This window comes from Piliocolobus tephrosceles, chromosome 1, assembly GCF_002776525.5.
Source record: "Piliocolobus tephrosceles isolate RC106 chromosome 1, ASM277652v3, whole genome shotgun sequence".
NCBI classification, from domain to species: Eukaryota; Metazoa; Chordata; class Mammalia; order Primates; family Cercopithecidae; genus Piliocolobus; species Piliocolobus tephrosceles.
The window spans coordinates 72,731,676-72,749,419 of record NC_045434.1 but is presented as its reverse complement, the minus strand read 5'-3'; the positions used below and the strand labels follow the sequence as shown (position 1 = coordinate 72,749,419).

The following is a 17,744-nucleotide window of genomic DNA, read 5'->3' as shown; positions in this document are numbered from 1 at the left end:
AGCTAAAAATATTAGATCTTCTGGTCAAAGTGGACATATAGTACCTCCCATCTCCAGTTGCTTTTCAGGATATTCTGACTAATTCTAATTTAAAGAGGTATTAGATAGAAAGAAATCCACCCACATTTCAAGCAAAGTGAACAGAAAATACCTCAGTTTGTGATATATGCAATATCTGACTAATATGTCTGAGTATAGTACGTGTATCCAGAACCATTCTATTTGAGGAATAATGTATTATTTCTTCCTGTCTGCATATCCAAAAAAATTCTGGGATTTTTATTGGAAAAAGAAAACTCAAAAAAGTATAAACAACTCATCAAGTAATCAATTTATACATTTGTGCAATGTTTTTACTTATATGCTTGATACTTGTGATATGGTTTTATCCTACAGTTATCTAAGAATATTCCTCAAATTATTTTGATTGCTGTGATGAATGAATTGGCCAGGTTAACCCAGATGATAACACTTTTGTTCACAAGATAATCAAAACCAAATATGTGCATTGATAGAAGCACTTGTAATGCCTCTTAGAGTGGTAAAGTTACAGATCTATTTGGTATAGTATATTTAGAAACTCAAGAAAATACTCAAATAATATCAGGAAAGAATTCTTAAATATGTATTTATTTTAATAATTTTCTTTTTTAATCAGTAGGTAATAATTACACCCTTCTGAATGTCACAAAAGTCATGTACAGTGGAGAAGAGACAAACCTTTGGGTGCTCATGGATGGGCTGGTTCCTTTTACCAACTATACCGTGCAAGTGAATATTTCAAATAGCCAGGGCAGCTTGATAACTGATCCTATAACAATTACAATGCCTCCAGGAGGTAAGTCTATGCAAATGTTTGCTATCTAATTTTATATAAATGCCCTAGAATTAAGTGTCCATTGAATATCTGTTTATTTTTAGAGGCATTTTATTTTAAAACTTAGAGGCTCAATTATATTTCTGGTTCTTTTGATTGTTGTTGTTTCGCTTTGTTTATTCAGATTCTTTAATTGATCGTCTTTTATCATTTTGCTGAGACTGCTTTCATCCATCTCACACTGTGTGTGTATGTGTGCCTGTATACCACACACACACACACACACACACACACACACACACATCTCTCTCTGGATTTCTGCATGTTAAGAAAATTGGGAAATGCTTTTTGTTCAAGACTTTACTTAAAGCCAAAATTTGTATTTGCAATTTGAGTTTCCATTTTCTACTGCAAATGGTTTTCATTCCTGGTATTCTAAATAACTAGTTCAATTGTATACTTAAAGTACTTCATTTGGCAAAAAAGGCAGGGTGTAGATGATAGAATAGGAAATTTCCATTTGCATTACTGAAAAACACCTTTAAATTCCTGATCCTAATAATTACGATTCAGCAGGGCCACATTCATGTGTGAAATGTGATACAGTCTGGATATTTTTATTTTAAATATTTCTATAAAAATCAACCTATTCACAACTACCATTATTTTGATGTACCATCAGCTTCACCATGTTTTAACTCATTGTGGGAAATAATCACATTGAGGAAAACCCCTCTAGGGTTGACATGGATGGCCCTTGAAGAGAAAGCGTGCCTAAAAATGTTAAGAGCATGATTCTCCGTTGAGTGCTAAAGAATGTATGTTTTCTGAAAATCCTGAAAGCAAAGGACCCCAGGACATCCAGTGTCTGCCGTGTAGTCCATCTCCCAGGAATGAGTGTATTCTGGACTAAGGGAGAATGTCACAATCTTATATCAGCAATCTGAAAGGCAGGTTAACCCCACTTCCAGTTATGAAGAGTGTAAGAACAGAAAATGCCTTATCACTGGAGAAAAATAAAGGGAATCTTCAGTTTGTATGGAACCACTCCCCTGCAAAAAAGATTCATTACCTGTTGTATCATAAAATCACTCACTATTATCTACCTTTTATACATTATTAAAATTAATGAATTGATGTTTACTAAAGCAGTTGAAACTCTACATGTCAGAAGCTACATTACTTAAGAAAAGAATGCATAAAAGAAACTTTTGAGGCTGATCAACTCAGGTTAGTATCATATTTATTAAGAAAATAATTTTAAAAGGGAATTGAATTTAGATATATTTATTTAAAAATTGAGACTGGAACACAAAATAAAACAAACTCCCTACGCTAAAATAAACCCTAGGTGTTCATATCTTCATTTTTCACTTCAATACACATGCTAGGAAGGATAGAAAACTGTGATGACTCTAAACCTTAGTATATAATATCCTTTATTCAGATTTAGAAATTAAAGAGTAATCAGTGCCATAATGGAGATTTTTAAGTTATATAGTAATACCTTTTCTACAGGATATATACAATATTTAATAAGCATATTTATTTTATGATATTTACATGGATTTAAACAGTTTGTGACTTATAGTAATTTATATCATATTCATAAAACAGGGCAAATTTAATTAATTGTTTATGTGTTGAGGAATGTATGGTCTAATAATTTGTTATGTATACATATATCATGATTCAATTAAAAATAGCAAGCTCCTACTGCTAACTGAATATGTGTTATATAAATATACCTGTCAGTAAAAGGGTTAATATTATGCAAGCAGGAAGAAACTAAAATATTGTTTTATAGTGGTGCAGTCAAACTGAGTTAACTGACGCTTATCTTCATCTTCGCTCTGTGGATGCTTATCTGTGTCATTACCATAATGCACTGCAGGCCCATACCCTCTGGGCCTGATGCAGTCCTTCACTTTATGTATTCAAAAATCTAGAATTTGGGAGTCAGTCCTTCACCAAAGAGGAAGCAGGTGTCTTCAAAGACACACAGTGATTTGCTAAAGTTTATTATGGCCATTAGGAAATACTTTCTTTTTTCATTAGATTGTTGTTGATTACAATTAGGAAACTTATAGCATTAAAATTATCTTTTTTATGACCTTGTGGCAGTTTAAAGGTGATACCTCATTGATTAAATAGGTTTTAGTTCATGCTTCCTTTTACTTAATGATCTGAAAACATATTATCCTGATTTACACATAAAAATCATGCTGAAAAGCATGTGGCATTCACTAGAATATGTGTGTTTAAGTAGAATTAAATTAGTACTGAGAGTTATTAAAGAAATCTTCCATGCCTTTGTCCAGTGAACTGTGTTTCATTCTGAAATGAATAATAAATGAACCAATACGCAGAGGCGAACCAACTTATGGGCAGAATAGGTTCTATATGCTATTTACTTTCCCATTATATTTGGATAGCTATCGTTATTGCCAATTCCTTGATTTCAATATTAGATCTCTTTTATGGTGATGTTGAAATCCTAGTATCTTTCAATGCTGGATAATGCAAGATTTGTAATGATAATATCCTTAGCTATGCTTCTTTTGCATAGTTTTAAAACATAATAATAAAATAATTGGGCAAAATAAAATGCTCTTTTTTACTTCACCAAATATGTACTATCAAATATGACCTGGAAAATCCCCTTTACCCATTTAATCTGGCCAAATCCTACTCATTTTTTAGGCTCGAACCTAGAAATTGTTCCATCAGAAAGTCATCTTTTGCCAGCAGAGGCTGAGATAGGACCTTTCTGTATCCCAGAGAACAGTTACGTTATACTCAAATTGCCTGTTTAATCTGTCACAATCACTGGTTATAAGATTCTATAGAGTAGGAACTGTTTCTTACTCACATTTTTATCTTCAGTGCCTAGACTAAACCTGACACATGGTAGGTGCATAATAAATAATTGGTGAATGAATAAATTAGTCAAGATTGCTTAACTACTAGTTTAAAATTTTAAGCTTATCATTGCTCAAGCCCGCCAGGCCTCATCTCAACCTGAGCAACCTTATATTTTAGCCAGCTGTGAAAATGTGACCGTATCTGTACACTATTGTCCAATGTAGGAATGCTCTGGCTATATAGATAAAATGGGGAGCTCAAACTATAAGGAGGGTGAGTGTATTGGAGGTAAGAAATATTCTCAAGTTACACCAACTCATCACTCTTTTATTCTTCCCTATGGTGGTTACTTTTCTCAGGTGAGCATAGAATAAACAATCCTTAGTTTAGATAGGAATTTGGAAAGGAGAGGCAAAAGGGTCATCCTCCAAAGAATTTTACCAGGATACACATCTCTTAATTGATGGTTAAGACACATCTTATTTGCCAGTCCTACCTCTATTTTTCTGATGAGAAAAAAATATATAATTAAGAATATGACAAACACAAGTTATCTGAAGATAGAAATTATAGCAAGAAGATGGTGCTACTAATAATTTGGCACATAGATGAACAGTGGCAATCCCAATTAACACACATTTTTTATTTGAAAATTTCAGTTTAAATATTATTTGGACAACTGGAGGAGCGTCTCTCTCTTTTCCAATTATGTAGCAGATCCTTCCCTACTTCTACTCACTCAAGTTTTTTGTATTTCTACAATTACTATATTTTTAGGTTGTTTGTAATAACATAATGCTCATATTTAGCACTAAGGTACTCTTGGAAATAAAGAATATATTTAATCAGAGCTCTTGAATAGCATTATGGTACAGGTTCAAGAGTTCTAGGAAAAGAATTAAAAAAATAAAAACGAATCCAAATGTTAATCCATAAATATGAAACTTTCCTATGGCCTTTACCCCTTCAAGGTCTGGAGTTACTAATGGGGTTAGGATTTCAACGCTTAATGGGGCTCAGTGCATTAGTGTTTTGTATGCATGGAATTCAGCATTCAGTTTAATAAGTGGTTGACATTGGTGATGTCCCTTAATTTGCTTAAATCTAATTGGCTCTTTTATCAGTCAAACCTGTATGGATTGGCAATTGATCAGAAAGGGTCAGCCATGACTCTGCATGTAGTTAAATGATGGAAGCACCAGTTAAAGTCGCAGTTGCATGATAATAAGCAAAAGAAGAACAAATGAGCTTAGAGGAGGAAGGCAAAGAAGCTTAGAAGTTTTGCAGGATCTTCAAGTTCAGAACAAAGGCATTATAGAGTATATAAATTTTAAATACACTACATTTTGCCTCCAGACTTAAACCTTTTTTTTCCAGATGAACTGAAATTTTGTCTGAAACTGTCTTTGTTACATCAAAGAACTACTCAGAAAGCTAAAAGAGACAGAAGCAGCATAAAAGGGCATAGTTTAAAATGATTAGTGACAAATTCCATACTGACGGGCTAGAAACAGATTTTTTATGAAAGTTTTATATTATTCCAAAAGGAATAATTCTCTCCTGTTTATCTTTTTCTGAACTGCTTTATTGTAACAGCGAAAGGAACTTGGAGCCACCCTGGTTTGTGAACCTAATCCAGTTTTCCTCTGACAGGAAATAATTTGTCATTTGTACTTAAATTGATGAGAATTATTATAATCGACAAAGAGTATAAAATACTAGGCTTGAGAAATCTGTTTATTTTCCCCAATGTGTTATTAGAAAACCAAAAATTGAAAAAGGCAAAATGGTTGTGAGTAGTTTGTTTTACAGGGTCTTTTCGTCTCTCTCTCCTTCCCTGAAACCCCTCCCCACTTCTCCCCCTAAAATATCAATGAGAAATAAATAAAAAAGAAAAGCATTAGGAATTAAAACTGAGGCATAAGCATAGATTTTGTAGTCCTAGAAACATGGATTTAAATCCACCTCTTTCACTCACTGCTTGAGTGACTATGAGCAAATTTGCAAATATAACTGAGCCTCAGTTTGCTCATCCATTAAAGAGGCTGGATGGTAATTCCCACATCAGGTGAAGGATTTAACAACATAATATATGTAATATGTTTAGCGTATTGCCTGTCTTGGTAAACATTTGGTGCTTCCTACCTCCTTTGTTCCATTTTCCTACTAAGACTCTTTTTGGGGGCCTGGAAAATTCCCTACAGAAAAAGTAAGTAAAAATTCTGTCTTTCACATAGACTGCAGAGAACAGAATAATTTCATCTTGCTACATCCCTTTCCTTTCCTACACTTACACCTTAACATGTTGACATACATATGGTCAGCCCAGTAACCCTGCTAAGGGGTGGTTGTGATGCATATTAGATGATGAAGTAAGCAGGAAGCATGGGAAGTGACTTTCTTTTTGAAACATCTTCAGCCTCCTCTTCCATGACCTTCAGATCATAATTTGTGAATGATTTTTTACATCAAGCTCTCATTGGTTATCTTGGGATTTCACATTTTTTCTTAATAAAACTCTTCTGTGTTTATAAAGAGTTCCTTATTGAATATAATTATGACTTTTTAAAAAGTCTATTATCTGTACATTTTATTCACAAATGCTTTTTTTACATTGTTAATGCTAGACAAAAGCAAGTAATTTGAAATTTTATTCTAATAGCTTTTCACTTTTTCTTAATTGTCCTCAAATACATATATTTACAAGTTACATCTTGGAATTCAAACTTTTTTTCAATTTTCACTAAATAGGAAAGTTTAGTAGTTGTTCAGCCAATATACTTTTGAATAACTGAATAAAATGTTTGCTTTTAAAAATGTTAGTATATGATTTTTGCCCAGTAATACCACTAAAGGAATAATATATTAATGACTAACTTTTTTTAGCTTGAACTACTGAATTCCATTGTGTTGAGAATTTAAGAGACTGGAATATTCTTTCAAGTATTGCTATATAACAAGCCACTCCAAAAGTTAGCAGCTTAAAACAATCATTCTGTATTATTTCTCACCTGATTGTATGAATTGTCAGCATGGTTCTTCTGGCTTAAGGAAGCTGGACTGGGCTTCTTCAGAGTTCCTGGGAAAAACTCAGGGTTTCAAGAGTCAAGCCCCAGTGTGCAAGCCCTGAAAACCTTTGCTTGACTCAAACTGTCCAAAGCAAATTTCTTGCCCGAGTCGAAAAGCATGCATGCTGGAATGTATGATTTACTGAAGCCTGATAATTTGTCAATCTTCCACAAATGTTTAAATGATTGGTTTTTAGATCGTGTATGTATATGTGTATATGTATACACACACACATGCAAAAAATACATATTTTTTCTTTTAAATTAGTCCTGTTTTTGAAATAATGATGTACTAGCACCAAAAATAATGAAGAAAGCAGTTTACTAAATTTTTCCTGAAAAAGATAGAAAAAAATCTTTCCTTACTTGACAATTAATTTTGACATTTTAGTTCAGTATAAAGATCAAGAAATGTATATCAATAGATTCTTGTTTAAACTGTTTGTAGCTCCCTACTGGAGGGAAAATTCTGATCTCCTTTTATAAGTAGGTGATTTAAAAAAATCTTAGTTATTTCTCAAATCTAGGGCTTGAGTATTCTGATTTCTGCTTGTAACTCTGAGCTGTGAGAGTAGAAACTGTGTGTACTTTGTATATCTTTTGTAACTCCAATGTCTAGCATAAAATATTTGCTGAATAAATTACCAGAACCCTTTGTGGCAGTGATAACTTGGAAAATAATCCTGAAAGTTATCTTTTACTATTGCTGTGTCTTTTACTTGGATAAACATTTCCAGGATTAAATTCAACATTTAGAGTTTAATTCATCCTAAAATCATTTTTAGTCCCGTTAAGATTACCATAACAGTGTAAAAATACATAATATAGGACCCTCTGGAGGCGTGTTTATAAATTTGTGTGTGCATTTAATTGTCTGTTTTACCTACCATTTTAATTTTTATTTTTAAATAATTCTGACTTTTATATTATGTTTAGGGGTACGTGTGCAGACTTGTTACATGGATATATTGTATGATGCTGAGGTTTCAGGTATGATCAATCCTATTGCCCAGGTAGTGAGCAGAGCACCCAACAGTTTTTCAGTTCTTTGCTTTCTCCCCCTTTCCACCTTCTAGTAGCTTCCACTGTAACCACCAATTTCAATTAACTTACCTATCGTGACTGGTGGTTGAACACTTAATTGAAAATAATGATTAAAACAGAACATTTTAAAATATCTAAATATATATTAAACGTAATTTTAATTTAGAACACATAGATATATTTATCCATGTTATATAGGACCAAGTTGTTTCCTTGGAGTGTTAATTTAGTGTTTGTAAGTCCAGCATATTTGCTACAAAAACTACACCTATAATGCATAGTTTGATTTCCACTTTGAAAACTCCTTTAAAAGGAGATCAAAACTTTAGGGATAATTAAGGAAGAATCTAATTACAGAATTTTTCAGGTTTTTGTAATTTCCTAAGACTTTGAGTTATTTTTCCTGCATGAATTTCACAATATTGTTTTCTTAAGTCCTCACTGAAAGTTTTTCAAAGCAGTAAATTTGCATTGAAAAAAGTTTCTGCTAACAGTGCTCATCAGTTTAAGCATTATTTAATTAAATGATGGTAATAATGAGAACCACAATTGACATCACAGGTTTAAAAAATACAACTGACTCTTGGTGAGTGTATAATTCTACCTGCGACTGCAGAATGTTGTCCTTGAACTAAAGACTAGTCAACTATCCATCTCTGCAATACAAAGTAAATTTTTTATTAATTCAGCAAGTCAGATAAGAATAGACAGGTAAGACCAGCCGTGGTGGCTCACGCCTGTAATCCCAGCACTTTGGGAGGCCTAGGAGGGCGGATCACCTGAGGTCGGGAGTTAGAGACCAGCCTGACCAACATTTTTAGTAGAGACAACCTTGTCTCTACTAAAAATACAAAAAAAATTAGCCGGGCGTGGTGGCACATGCTGTAATTCCAACAACTCTGGAGGCTGGGGTAGGAGAATCTCTTGAACCCAAGAGGCGGAGGTTGCAGAGAGCCAAGATTGTGCCATTGCACTCCAGCTTGGGCAACAAGAGCGAAACTCGGTCTTAAAAAAAAAAAAGAATAGTTAGGTAAAGCAAGTGTCTACTATTTAGGAAAAAGACATGCTTCAAAGGTGGCAGAAGGATCCACCCGCAGAGCAGCCTACCCAAGTAGGAGAGGCAGGACAATGTTACCAAATTCTTCTTTTAGGTTAAGCATTACAATAGCTCTGCCTTAAAAGAGAAAATAAAGTATTGATTATATCCCTTCAATTGATTAGGGACTGAGTCTGATATTTTTGGCATAACTTGCTCAGTGAACTTATTTTTCTCCTTCAGTTTTTAAAGGAAAGAACTGAGCTTTCTCTCCTATTTTCAAATTTCAACCAAAATCTCTTTCTAAGACCTTAGAGAAATGAACTGTGGGTAGTGCTCAACCAACCAGGGGGAGAATGGCATCTTTTTTTATTATTTTTTTATTTTTTGCAGGGTCTCTAAGAGAATTAGGGGCAACTAGAACTGGCTCAAAAAACAAGTATAGACCAAAAAGCAAAAGAGTAAATAAATAAGAATTGCAAATACAAACTCTATTGTATCTTGCACTTTCTTCATGCATTGTAGCACGGAGAATCATAAAATATTTCTATGCCTTTTGTTTGTTTGTTTGTTTTTGTTTTCTTGAGACAGAGTCTCGCTCTGTCGCCCAGGCTGGAGTGCAGCGGCATGATCTTGGCTCACTCTATGCCTTTTAAAATCAACTTAGTACAATGTCAAGATGCTACTTTTTAAAAAGAAAATTAATATTTCTCAAAAATGTGAAAGTTTGCTTGCCAAGTACAGATATAGAGTCCGTCAATATGTTTTCTGTTTTTCATCTGCTCTGTATTCACTTTGATTTATTTGAAATATATAAATAGAAATATTAATGTGCAGATGGCAACGAGATATCTTAAAAATCGAAAGAGTACAAAGGAATAGAAATTTAAAAAATAAATGTAGGTTAGCAGCTGAAATAAACAATAGGCTAACGTGGTATATTACCTTATTCAGTAGGTAGAGTGAAAGATGAGATTAACTGCTTTTTATAATGTAAACGCCACAATGAAGATAAAGGATGGTGAGGAATAGCATTCTTTGAAACGACAACATTCTACCACATAAACAGATGGTTTGTCTTTACCTTCAGTATATTAAAAGCTACACAATTTATATTACATCCAGTTCATATGAATCTTTAGAATAGTTGTGCATAATGTTTTACTTCTGTGTATATCTTCCAAATGTGCTGCTATTTTTTCCCTGGAAAAATCAACCCGTTGAAAGTAATAAAGTAGGAGAATTCAACAAATAAAAGTATTTAAATTCTTAATAAAATAAATAGTGTGCTTTCGAAAACACATACCAGGCCACTTAATTTAACCCATGCTTTCTCCCAGGTATGTTATGAGACTAGAACCAAAGGATTTATGACTGTCTTAAACATGCTCTCAAATCCTTTCCTGAAAAGTATTACCTTTACTGTTTTGGAATTGGTAGTTGAACCTGCTTTGTGTGTGTATGCACGTGTGAGCAGATGTATGTTTGTAATACTACATATCGTAAGCCAAAGAGATGGATAAATTCCTGTTTCATAATTTGTGGATAATTTTTTCACTTTTTGTATTCACCATTTTGACAATGAACTTCCTGCTTATAAAAACACCTTAGAAAGAGACTAACTTCTGAGCTATGGAGAAGAGGGAAGGGAACTTTGAAGTGTGCTTACTATGGACTCAACAAGCCTCCAGCAATGGACTGCCAGCTCTCCATATTTGCATACTCTCATGTGGATTATATAGAAATACACATGCCCATATACACAATTAAGTTCTATCTTGAAAGCATCCTGGGGCAAGAGAGAGAGCTTAAAAAAAAAATTAAAATCACATCTTTTTCTTTTTTACCAGGGGAGAGGGGTGGGAAATATTGTTCCTTTAAGTTCCATTGATATTTTCTAACTCTCATTTTTAAAAAGAAAAAGTACAATTCATTTTCTTTTTTTTTTTTTCTTGGAAGAAAGGTTTATCCATAACTTAAAGCTTAAAAAAATCATGTCTGTCTGACTGACACTGCAGTCTAAAAGCAACTTGAAGTTTTATTTGAGTTCTTATAGTGCCCTAAAGAAATTTTTGCTTTATTTCTTAAAAATAGTCTCTTGTTCCTTATTTTTTTCATAGACAGACTGTATGCCTGACTTGCATAAAATTCTTTGAACATTTAGCTGCCTATATTAAATACTCACAAAAGTGAGAAAATTCTTAACATGTCTTAGATACATAGAGACCATATTTCCAACCTCATCAGTAGCATCAAGAGAATCCCTTTTTGTATCTCTCTAAAGGCATGTAGACCACCCAGAGTCTAAAAGAAAACTTAAAGACTTAAGGAAGAATAGATTTTGACAACAGTAGGTAAATTCACTTAAAACCACTATGATTTTCACGATTATTAATTAATTGGGACAAATGAAACTAGAAACATAAGGGTATCTAATACACACTTTATTAGATTAATCCCTCTTACACTTTGATGACCATTTTCGAATGTATACTATCTTTCATTTTTATTTAAATGTTTCATATGCATGTATCATGTCTTATCTACCAGAGTATAAATTCATGGGGAAGACGAAATGAATGGACTGGGTGCGGTGTCTCACACTTGTAATCCCAGCACTTTGGGAGGCCGAAGTGGGAGAACCGCTTGAGACCAGTCTGGGCAACATAGTGAAACCCCATCTCTATTTAAATTGAAAAAAGAAGAAATAAAATGAAAAAAAAAAAAAGAATGGGTAAATGCAAGTAGACAGAGGAGTCATGGCTGATCTCCCTCTTTTTCTCTTTTTCTATCCCTCTCACCATTTACCTTGGCTCAGGCAGATAATAGGATATTAGTAATGATTACTATCATGGTCTTGTGGAGTGCTAGTGGCCTGGTGTTATTTTTCCACCCAGCATACCTTAACCCTTTCTTTTGATGACAGGGCTCCAATTTCCCTTTCAGCACCCTGGGCTCTTTTAAGCTCAAAACATGCGCTGTGTGTGAAGTTGACTGCATCACCAGGTCTGACCAATGAAGACATTGTATTCTCCTGACCACAGTGATTTTTTTCAGGAGTGACAGGCATTCCAATCAAAGCCACTTAACTGCAGTAAGCCAGTACAGTCAACAGAGGCATGTCTCTTGCCCTGTATTTGAATATGGGATTCAACTCAATCTGCTGCCAGCCGTGTTGCCCCTCAGAATCTGAGAAATTTAGCCAGCAAGGAAAAAAGCAGAGTGGATGTGAGAGGAGGTAGACTAGATTCTGGTGACATCATGTGAACCTTTGAATCTAGCACTGAAAAAACCCAGCTCTTTCCCTTGAGTTTTTTTTTTTTTCTTTGATTACAGTAACCCATTATCCCTCTCCTTGCTTAAGCCTCTATGTGTTGTGTTTTCTGCCACTGAAAACAAAAGCATTTGCCATAATGCTTGAGAGAAAGGAAAACAAGTAGAAAACATTTAGAGAAGTCTCTTCACTTCCTGAAAATCATGCCAAATGCTCAACCTAACATATGTGTTTAGCTTTTTCTTGGCCTCTCAAATTAGGAAACCTCAGGAAGTAAGCTGAATGTGAAATGAGATAATATTTTCTAAAACCGTGAAATGGCTGGTCCCGTTCTGAAGGGTCTCCTCAGAGTCACTTTTTTTGACAATCTTCTGAACTGTTTCTCCACTATTTTCAGGTCTCAGAGCCCTGAGTTCTAGTAATAACTCTTGTGCTAATTAGTTGTTTGGTCTGACTTAAGTAACTTTACCTGACTTTGATGTTGGTCTCTTATCTCTAAAATGGCAGATGTGAAATAGATCAGCAGTATCCGTACTGTGATCCCAGATAAGGAACGTCAACATTCCTGGGAATTTGCTTGAAATGCAGCTTCTCAAACCCTACTCTCAACCTACTTAACCAGAAATTTTGAGGGTGGGTCCAAGCAATCTGTGTTTTAACGGGATTCCATTACCAACTCCAAGGCCACTGGGTGCCTTCACAAGTTTGAAGACCACTGAGCTAGGCCATCTTTAAAATACTGTCCAAGCAAAAAGTATATGATCTTGTCTATAAGACACATTTTATAATTGAGACACATACTGAGGGGAAAATAGGTATAACAGGCCTGCATGCTCAGCTGGTCTTTGAATATATAAGTTCCATTCTTAAGGCCAGAGGTCTTTCCAATGTAAGAAAGCCATCATGTTGCTCACAGTTTTCCTGAATGGGCCAGGAACAGATACCAAAGACAACCAGTTCCAGATGTTGAGTCCTGCCTGTGGCACCAGAAAGCAACAGGCATGATGTTTTATGCACTGGGGAACACTAATCAGCCCTGCTGTGAAGACACTGTCAGCTAAATTTCCTCTGCTCTTCAATTTCTTCACAGAACATCTGTTATAAGAAACTCTATATAACTAAAACCTGAATCTTTCCCCTCTGGGGAATTTTCTTTAATGAGCCTCTAGTGGCTACATCTCTAGGGTTTTGAAAAATGTTTCCTCAAGTCAGTTACATCTTCATCCTGGATTCTAGGGTTTGCTGTCTATTGGACCTCATAGCCAAGATTTTTCCTTCTAGGGGTTCACAAACACAACTCCAGAGTAGGTTGATATACTGTCCATTACCTAGAGAAAAATTAAGATCATGTAACTTTTTATTTGCCAAAAAAAGATTTTTGATGTTGTGATCACTCATACCAAGATAGCATTTATTAATACTATGTGCAGGTGTGGTTTTGCATATATTAACTCATTTTATTCTCCTCACAAACCCTGTAAGGAAAGTGCTATTATTATCCCTATTTATACATGAGGAAGTTGAAGAAACAATATTGGCTTGCAACTAGTAAAGGTCATGTTACTAGTAAAAGGCAGAGACTGTATTTAAATCTAGAGACTGACTATAGAAGCCTAGTTCTGAGCCACCATACTCTATTGTTTATTTCTTCTACTGACTGTTCATATGCTCTTTTGGCAGAAGCGACACAGATTTTGAGGCCCCACTAATCAGTGCAGGTCTGAAGAGGTGACTTGACTCTATAGTAGTGTCAAATATAATTTTAAGAGTATTGTTGGTTGAACTAGTAGGTTTTTAAATCCTGTTGCAGATGACCTGGAGAACTGTCCTCAATGACTATATAACCCATGCTCTAAAGTTTATAATGTCATAAGAGAAAAAAAATGTAGGTAAAACATGTTTACAGCCTTACAAAAAAAGCATTAAGCAGAAGTAATATTATGTTGTATGTGCCCTGTGTGGAGAAGGCAAAGAAACCAACAAGTTAGACCCATCCTTTGCTAGTATGGATATGAGTACTTAACTTGCCCACCAACTATTTTGCCCAACTTCTTTCATATTTATGCATGAACTTCTATTATAAATTTTAATTAAAAGAAGATAATGTTAAAATAGTCTTCATATTTATCTATTTAGGAGAAAATATTTATAATTTTTGTGAAAATATTATTTCTTTTTCTGCTCTTTTAGCTCTCAAATGACTTGTGAGTTATAATGTACATTTCTTTATTTGTATATTATATCACAGTTCTTTGGTTTGTGATCAAAAATTTAGATTTTCCGATTTGATTTGCTCTTGTAGAAGCCTTTTTATAGGTGCAGCATAGAAAATGTCATTAGAACTTGTTCAAATGCATTTACTCAAAACATTAGTGTGTAATAGTGGTGTCATTATTTTTCATTACTAAGTTGTCCTTTCTTTGGACTTACGTTAAAGTTGAATTCTTTGTGATAATGACTTCTACATCTCAAAAAAAATGAATAGCGTGATCTTCTGATTGTACACAGTTTGCACTATTGTGAAGAGATTTAATTAATCTAATAGTATTAATTTTGAAAAATTAACAAACTTCCTTAAAAGAGAGCAAGAAAACTTATATTTGTAAAAGTTAATGAAAGAAAGAATCTTTTTCTTTCTGCACTAATACAATTTTCTGTGAACAGTTGAAAAAATGAGTCAGGTGAAGACACTTATTCACGAGTGGAATATTCTAGAAATAAGCCATGTGAACAGTGTGAGTATGTTGGAAAATTGTTCACTGGAATGGCCACAAAATGACCATGTGTGACCTCTGGGCCATAAGAAAACAGGAATAATTTCCTCATCAAAACCTGAAGGTGAGAGCATGACCACAGGAAAAAGCTTAAATCTTATTCCCATGGTTGATGCTATAAATCAAGTAAGCATATGTCTTAGACTGTGCATTTGTAAAGAACTGGGTTTATCAAAATATCACAATTCAACTTATTCACCACTTGCCATCCCCAGCATTTTCATTTCCTGATTGTGTGACCTTGAGAAACTTATCTCCTCTCTAAGCCTCATTTTGCTCATCTGGGAAGGGGTTTCATAATTACAGAACTTTCCTCAATGGGTTTAGACAAGGAATAAAGAATGTGTGTGCCCTGAGATCAGCTGGCACATTAGGTAGCTGCTCATTCTTTGTTTAAAGGACATAAAGCATGATATATAAATACAAAACATACATAAGCTATCACTATTAGGTTGAAAATTAACCTGTAAACATCTAAATTTTTATCTTCCTTGATGATTACAACAGCTGTCTCTAAAACTAAGTGTAAGGAAACGGCAGACTGGTTGTGGTGTATTAAATTATAAGTGAGGACTAATTTGAGGATCAAAGATGCTCTTTGGGAGATATCACTTGACTAGCAGGAAAAGCATTAGCTGTCTCCCTCTGTCTCATGTATTTGTTCTCTCTGTCTTGGAAATATCCTTCCCCACAGTTTCTGAATCTTGATGTTTAATTTAACACAAAAGTCTTTGAGAAACACAACAGGGGGTTGTTTCTGGTAGTTCTGGCATTGAAGAAATTGAAACGTACATGTTTTTTTCTCATTTATCAAAGAAGGGCAAGAATCTAAACTGACATTTTATATCAAATGAATTATGAACTGTGTACTTTGTACCTAAGGGAACAACAACTAAATTAGGGTTTTAGTTAAGAGAGAGAGAGAGAGAGAGAGACAAAAATAGGCTTTTAATAAAACATACAGTAATTGCTGTTACTATGCCTGACAGTGACATGGCCAGATACAGTTCCATTGTAAAACTAGTGAATGGATTCAGGCTACTCTGAAATCTTTAAATGTATTTGAGAGACTGTCTCAGAAAAAATTAAACCTAAATTTCTTATGTTGTTACGTTTTATGGTCAGTGAAATAGTCTTGATAATCTAAAGTTAACTTACAGCTTTTTATCAATGCTTACTTTCCTAGAAAATAACATTTACAAAGTCTTACTTCCTGAGTAAATATGAAATTATAGGTTGCTTGAGAGGGAAAATACTATGCAGAATAAAAATAATATATATGAAAATGCCACATCCTATCTCTCCTCTGTTTATCTGTAACACCTACACAAATACACACTACACACTACACTCACATGTTGTTGTGCTGATAAAGAGCGTGAATTCTAAGATCAGTAGGACTTGGTTCAAATCTTAATTTCTCCCCTCCTACTAGCTGTATGAGCTTCGGCAAGTTATACAATCAGACTCTGCTTTACTCTGTTCATCTGTAAATGGTAGTAAATAATAAGCACTATCTCATAGGATTGACACTGAGAACTTAATTATGATGATGCCTGCAATATATACAACGTGATGCAGTACACATAGTAGTTGTTACATTGAACAGTGTTGTCCTTCCCTATGTGAGAAGATTGGACAGTGGCAAATTAGAACTCCACTATTTAATGGCTGCTGATTCCTGAAGTATAGGAAGCATTAGAATTAAAATTTTAAGGAGAAGGACCCTATCATGTCTATGCAATATGTCCAATAATCGTTTGTTAAATAACCAATTGAAAATTCTTGGGAATGGGGGGGTGATCCATGCTTTCTTCTTCTAGGCAAAGCTATGTATTGATTACCATATTATTTTTCACAAATAAGTATTCCAATTTATGGAATATAAAAATAAAAAAAGCGTTATTAATATGAATACATTTGTTTTAGACTTCTAAATCCCCCTAGGTTCATAAACCTAAAAGTGACAAAATTCCTTGACATTAATCCCATATGCTTTCTGATGCCAATGCTATACTGGATAATAATTTTGTGACTAAATTACTAGAAACAAATAACTATCACTGATAGCCTGATTACAAATTTTCTTCATATAATTATTGATCATTGTGGTAAAAATGAACATCATAATTTTTATTCTCAAATTTTGATTCTAACTCTACTACTTATGAGGTGAAATCAGTTTTTAGAAGTCTTTTAGCAGTTTAAATTCTGCTGATGACTATTGTTTTATTTTTACTAACAGAGAATGTGAAATTAATGATCTGTTGAGGTAAGGGATGCTGTCTTGTCCATTTGGGCTGCTGCAACAAAATACTACAGACTAGGTGCCTTACAAGCAACAGAAACGTATTTCACACAGTTCTGGAACTGGGAAGTCCAAGATCAAGGTGCTGACAGATTCAGTGTCTAGTGAAGGCTCTTCCTCATAGACCGTCATTTTCTTTACTCTAACTTCACATGGCAGAAGGGGTGAGAAATCTCCCTAAGGGGCACTAACCCCATTCATGAGGGCTACAATCTCATAACCTGATCACCTCCCAGGACTCCATCTCCTAATATTATCTCCTTGGTGGTAAGAATTTCAACATAAGAATTATAGGATTGACATAGATAGACCATAGCAGACGCCCCACATTTAATTTAAGTATTTTAATGCTAGATCTAGTTATTATTTGGGTAATTTAATTAATAAACTCGAATATTATATCCATTCCCATTGTTACAATGACTTTTATAACCAATCTGCTCTGATTCTTCAATCATTGAATGACTAAAATTTTCTCCACTATTCAAAGGTCACTTAATTTCTTGGTACTTGATTGTATCGTAGAATATTGGATTCAATGGCATCACAGAGGCAGAG

The 17,744-nt window shown here is 34.2% G+C and overlaps 1 protein-coding gene across 1 annotated transcript in view; it reads left to right on the top strand.

Annotated features, from left to right (window-relative positions):
* Positions 1-17,744, top strand: part of USH2A (usherin) — a 798,346-nt gene that overhangs the window by 484,929 nt on the left and 295,673 nt on the right. The window contains exon 37 of the mRNA XM_023203737.1: positions 659-838. Within this exon, the coding sequence (XP_023059505.1) occupies positions 659-838 (180 nt within the window). The remainder of the gene's footprint in view (positions 1-658; positions 839-17,744) is intronic.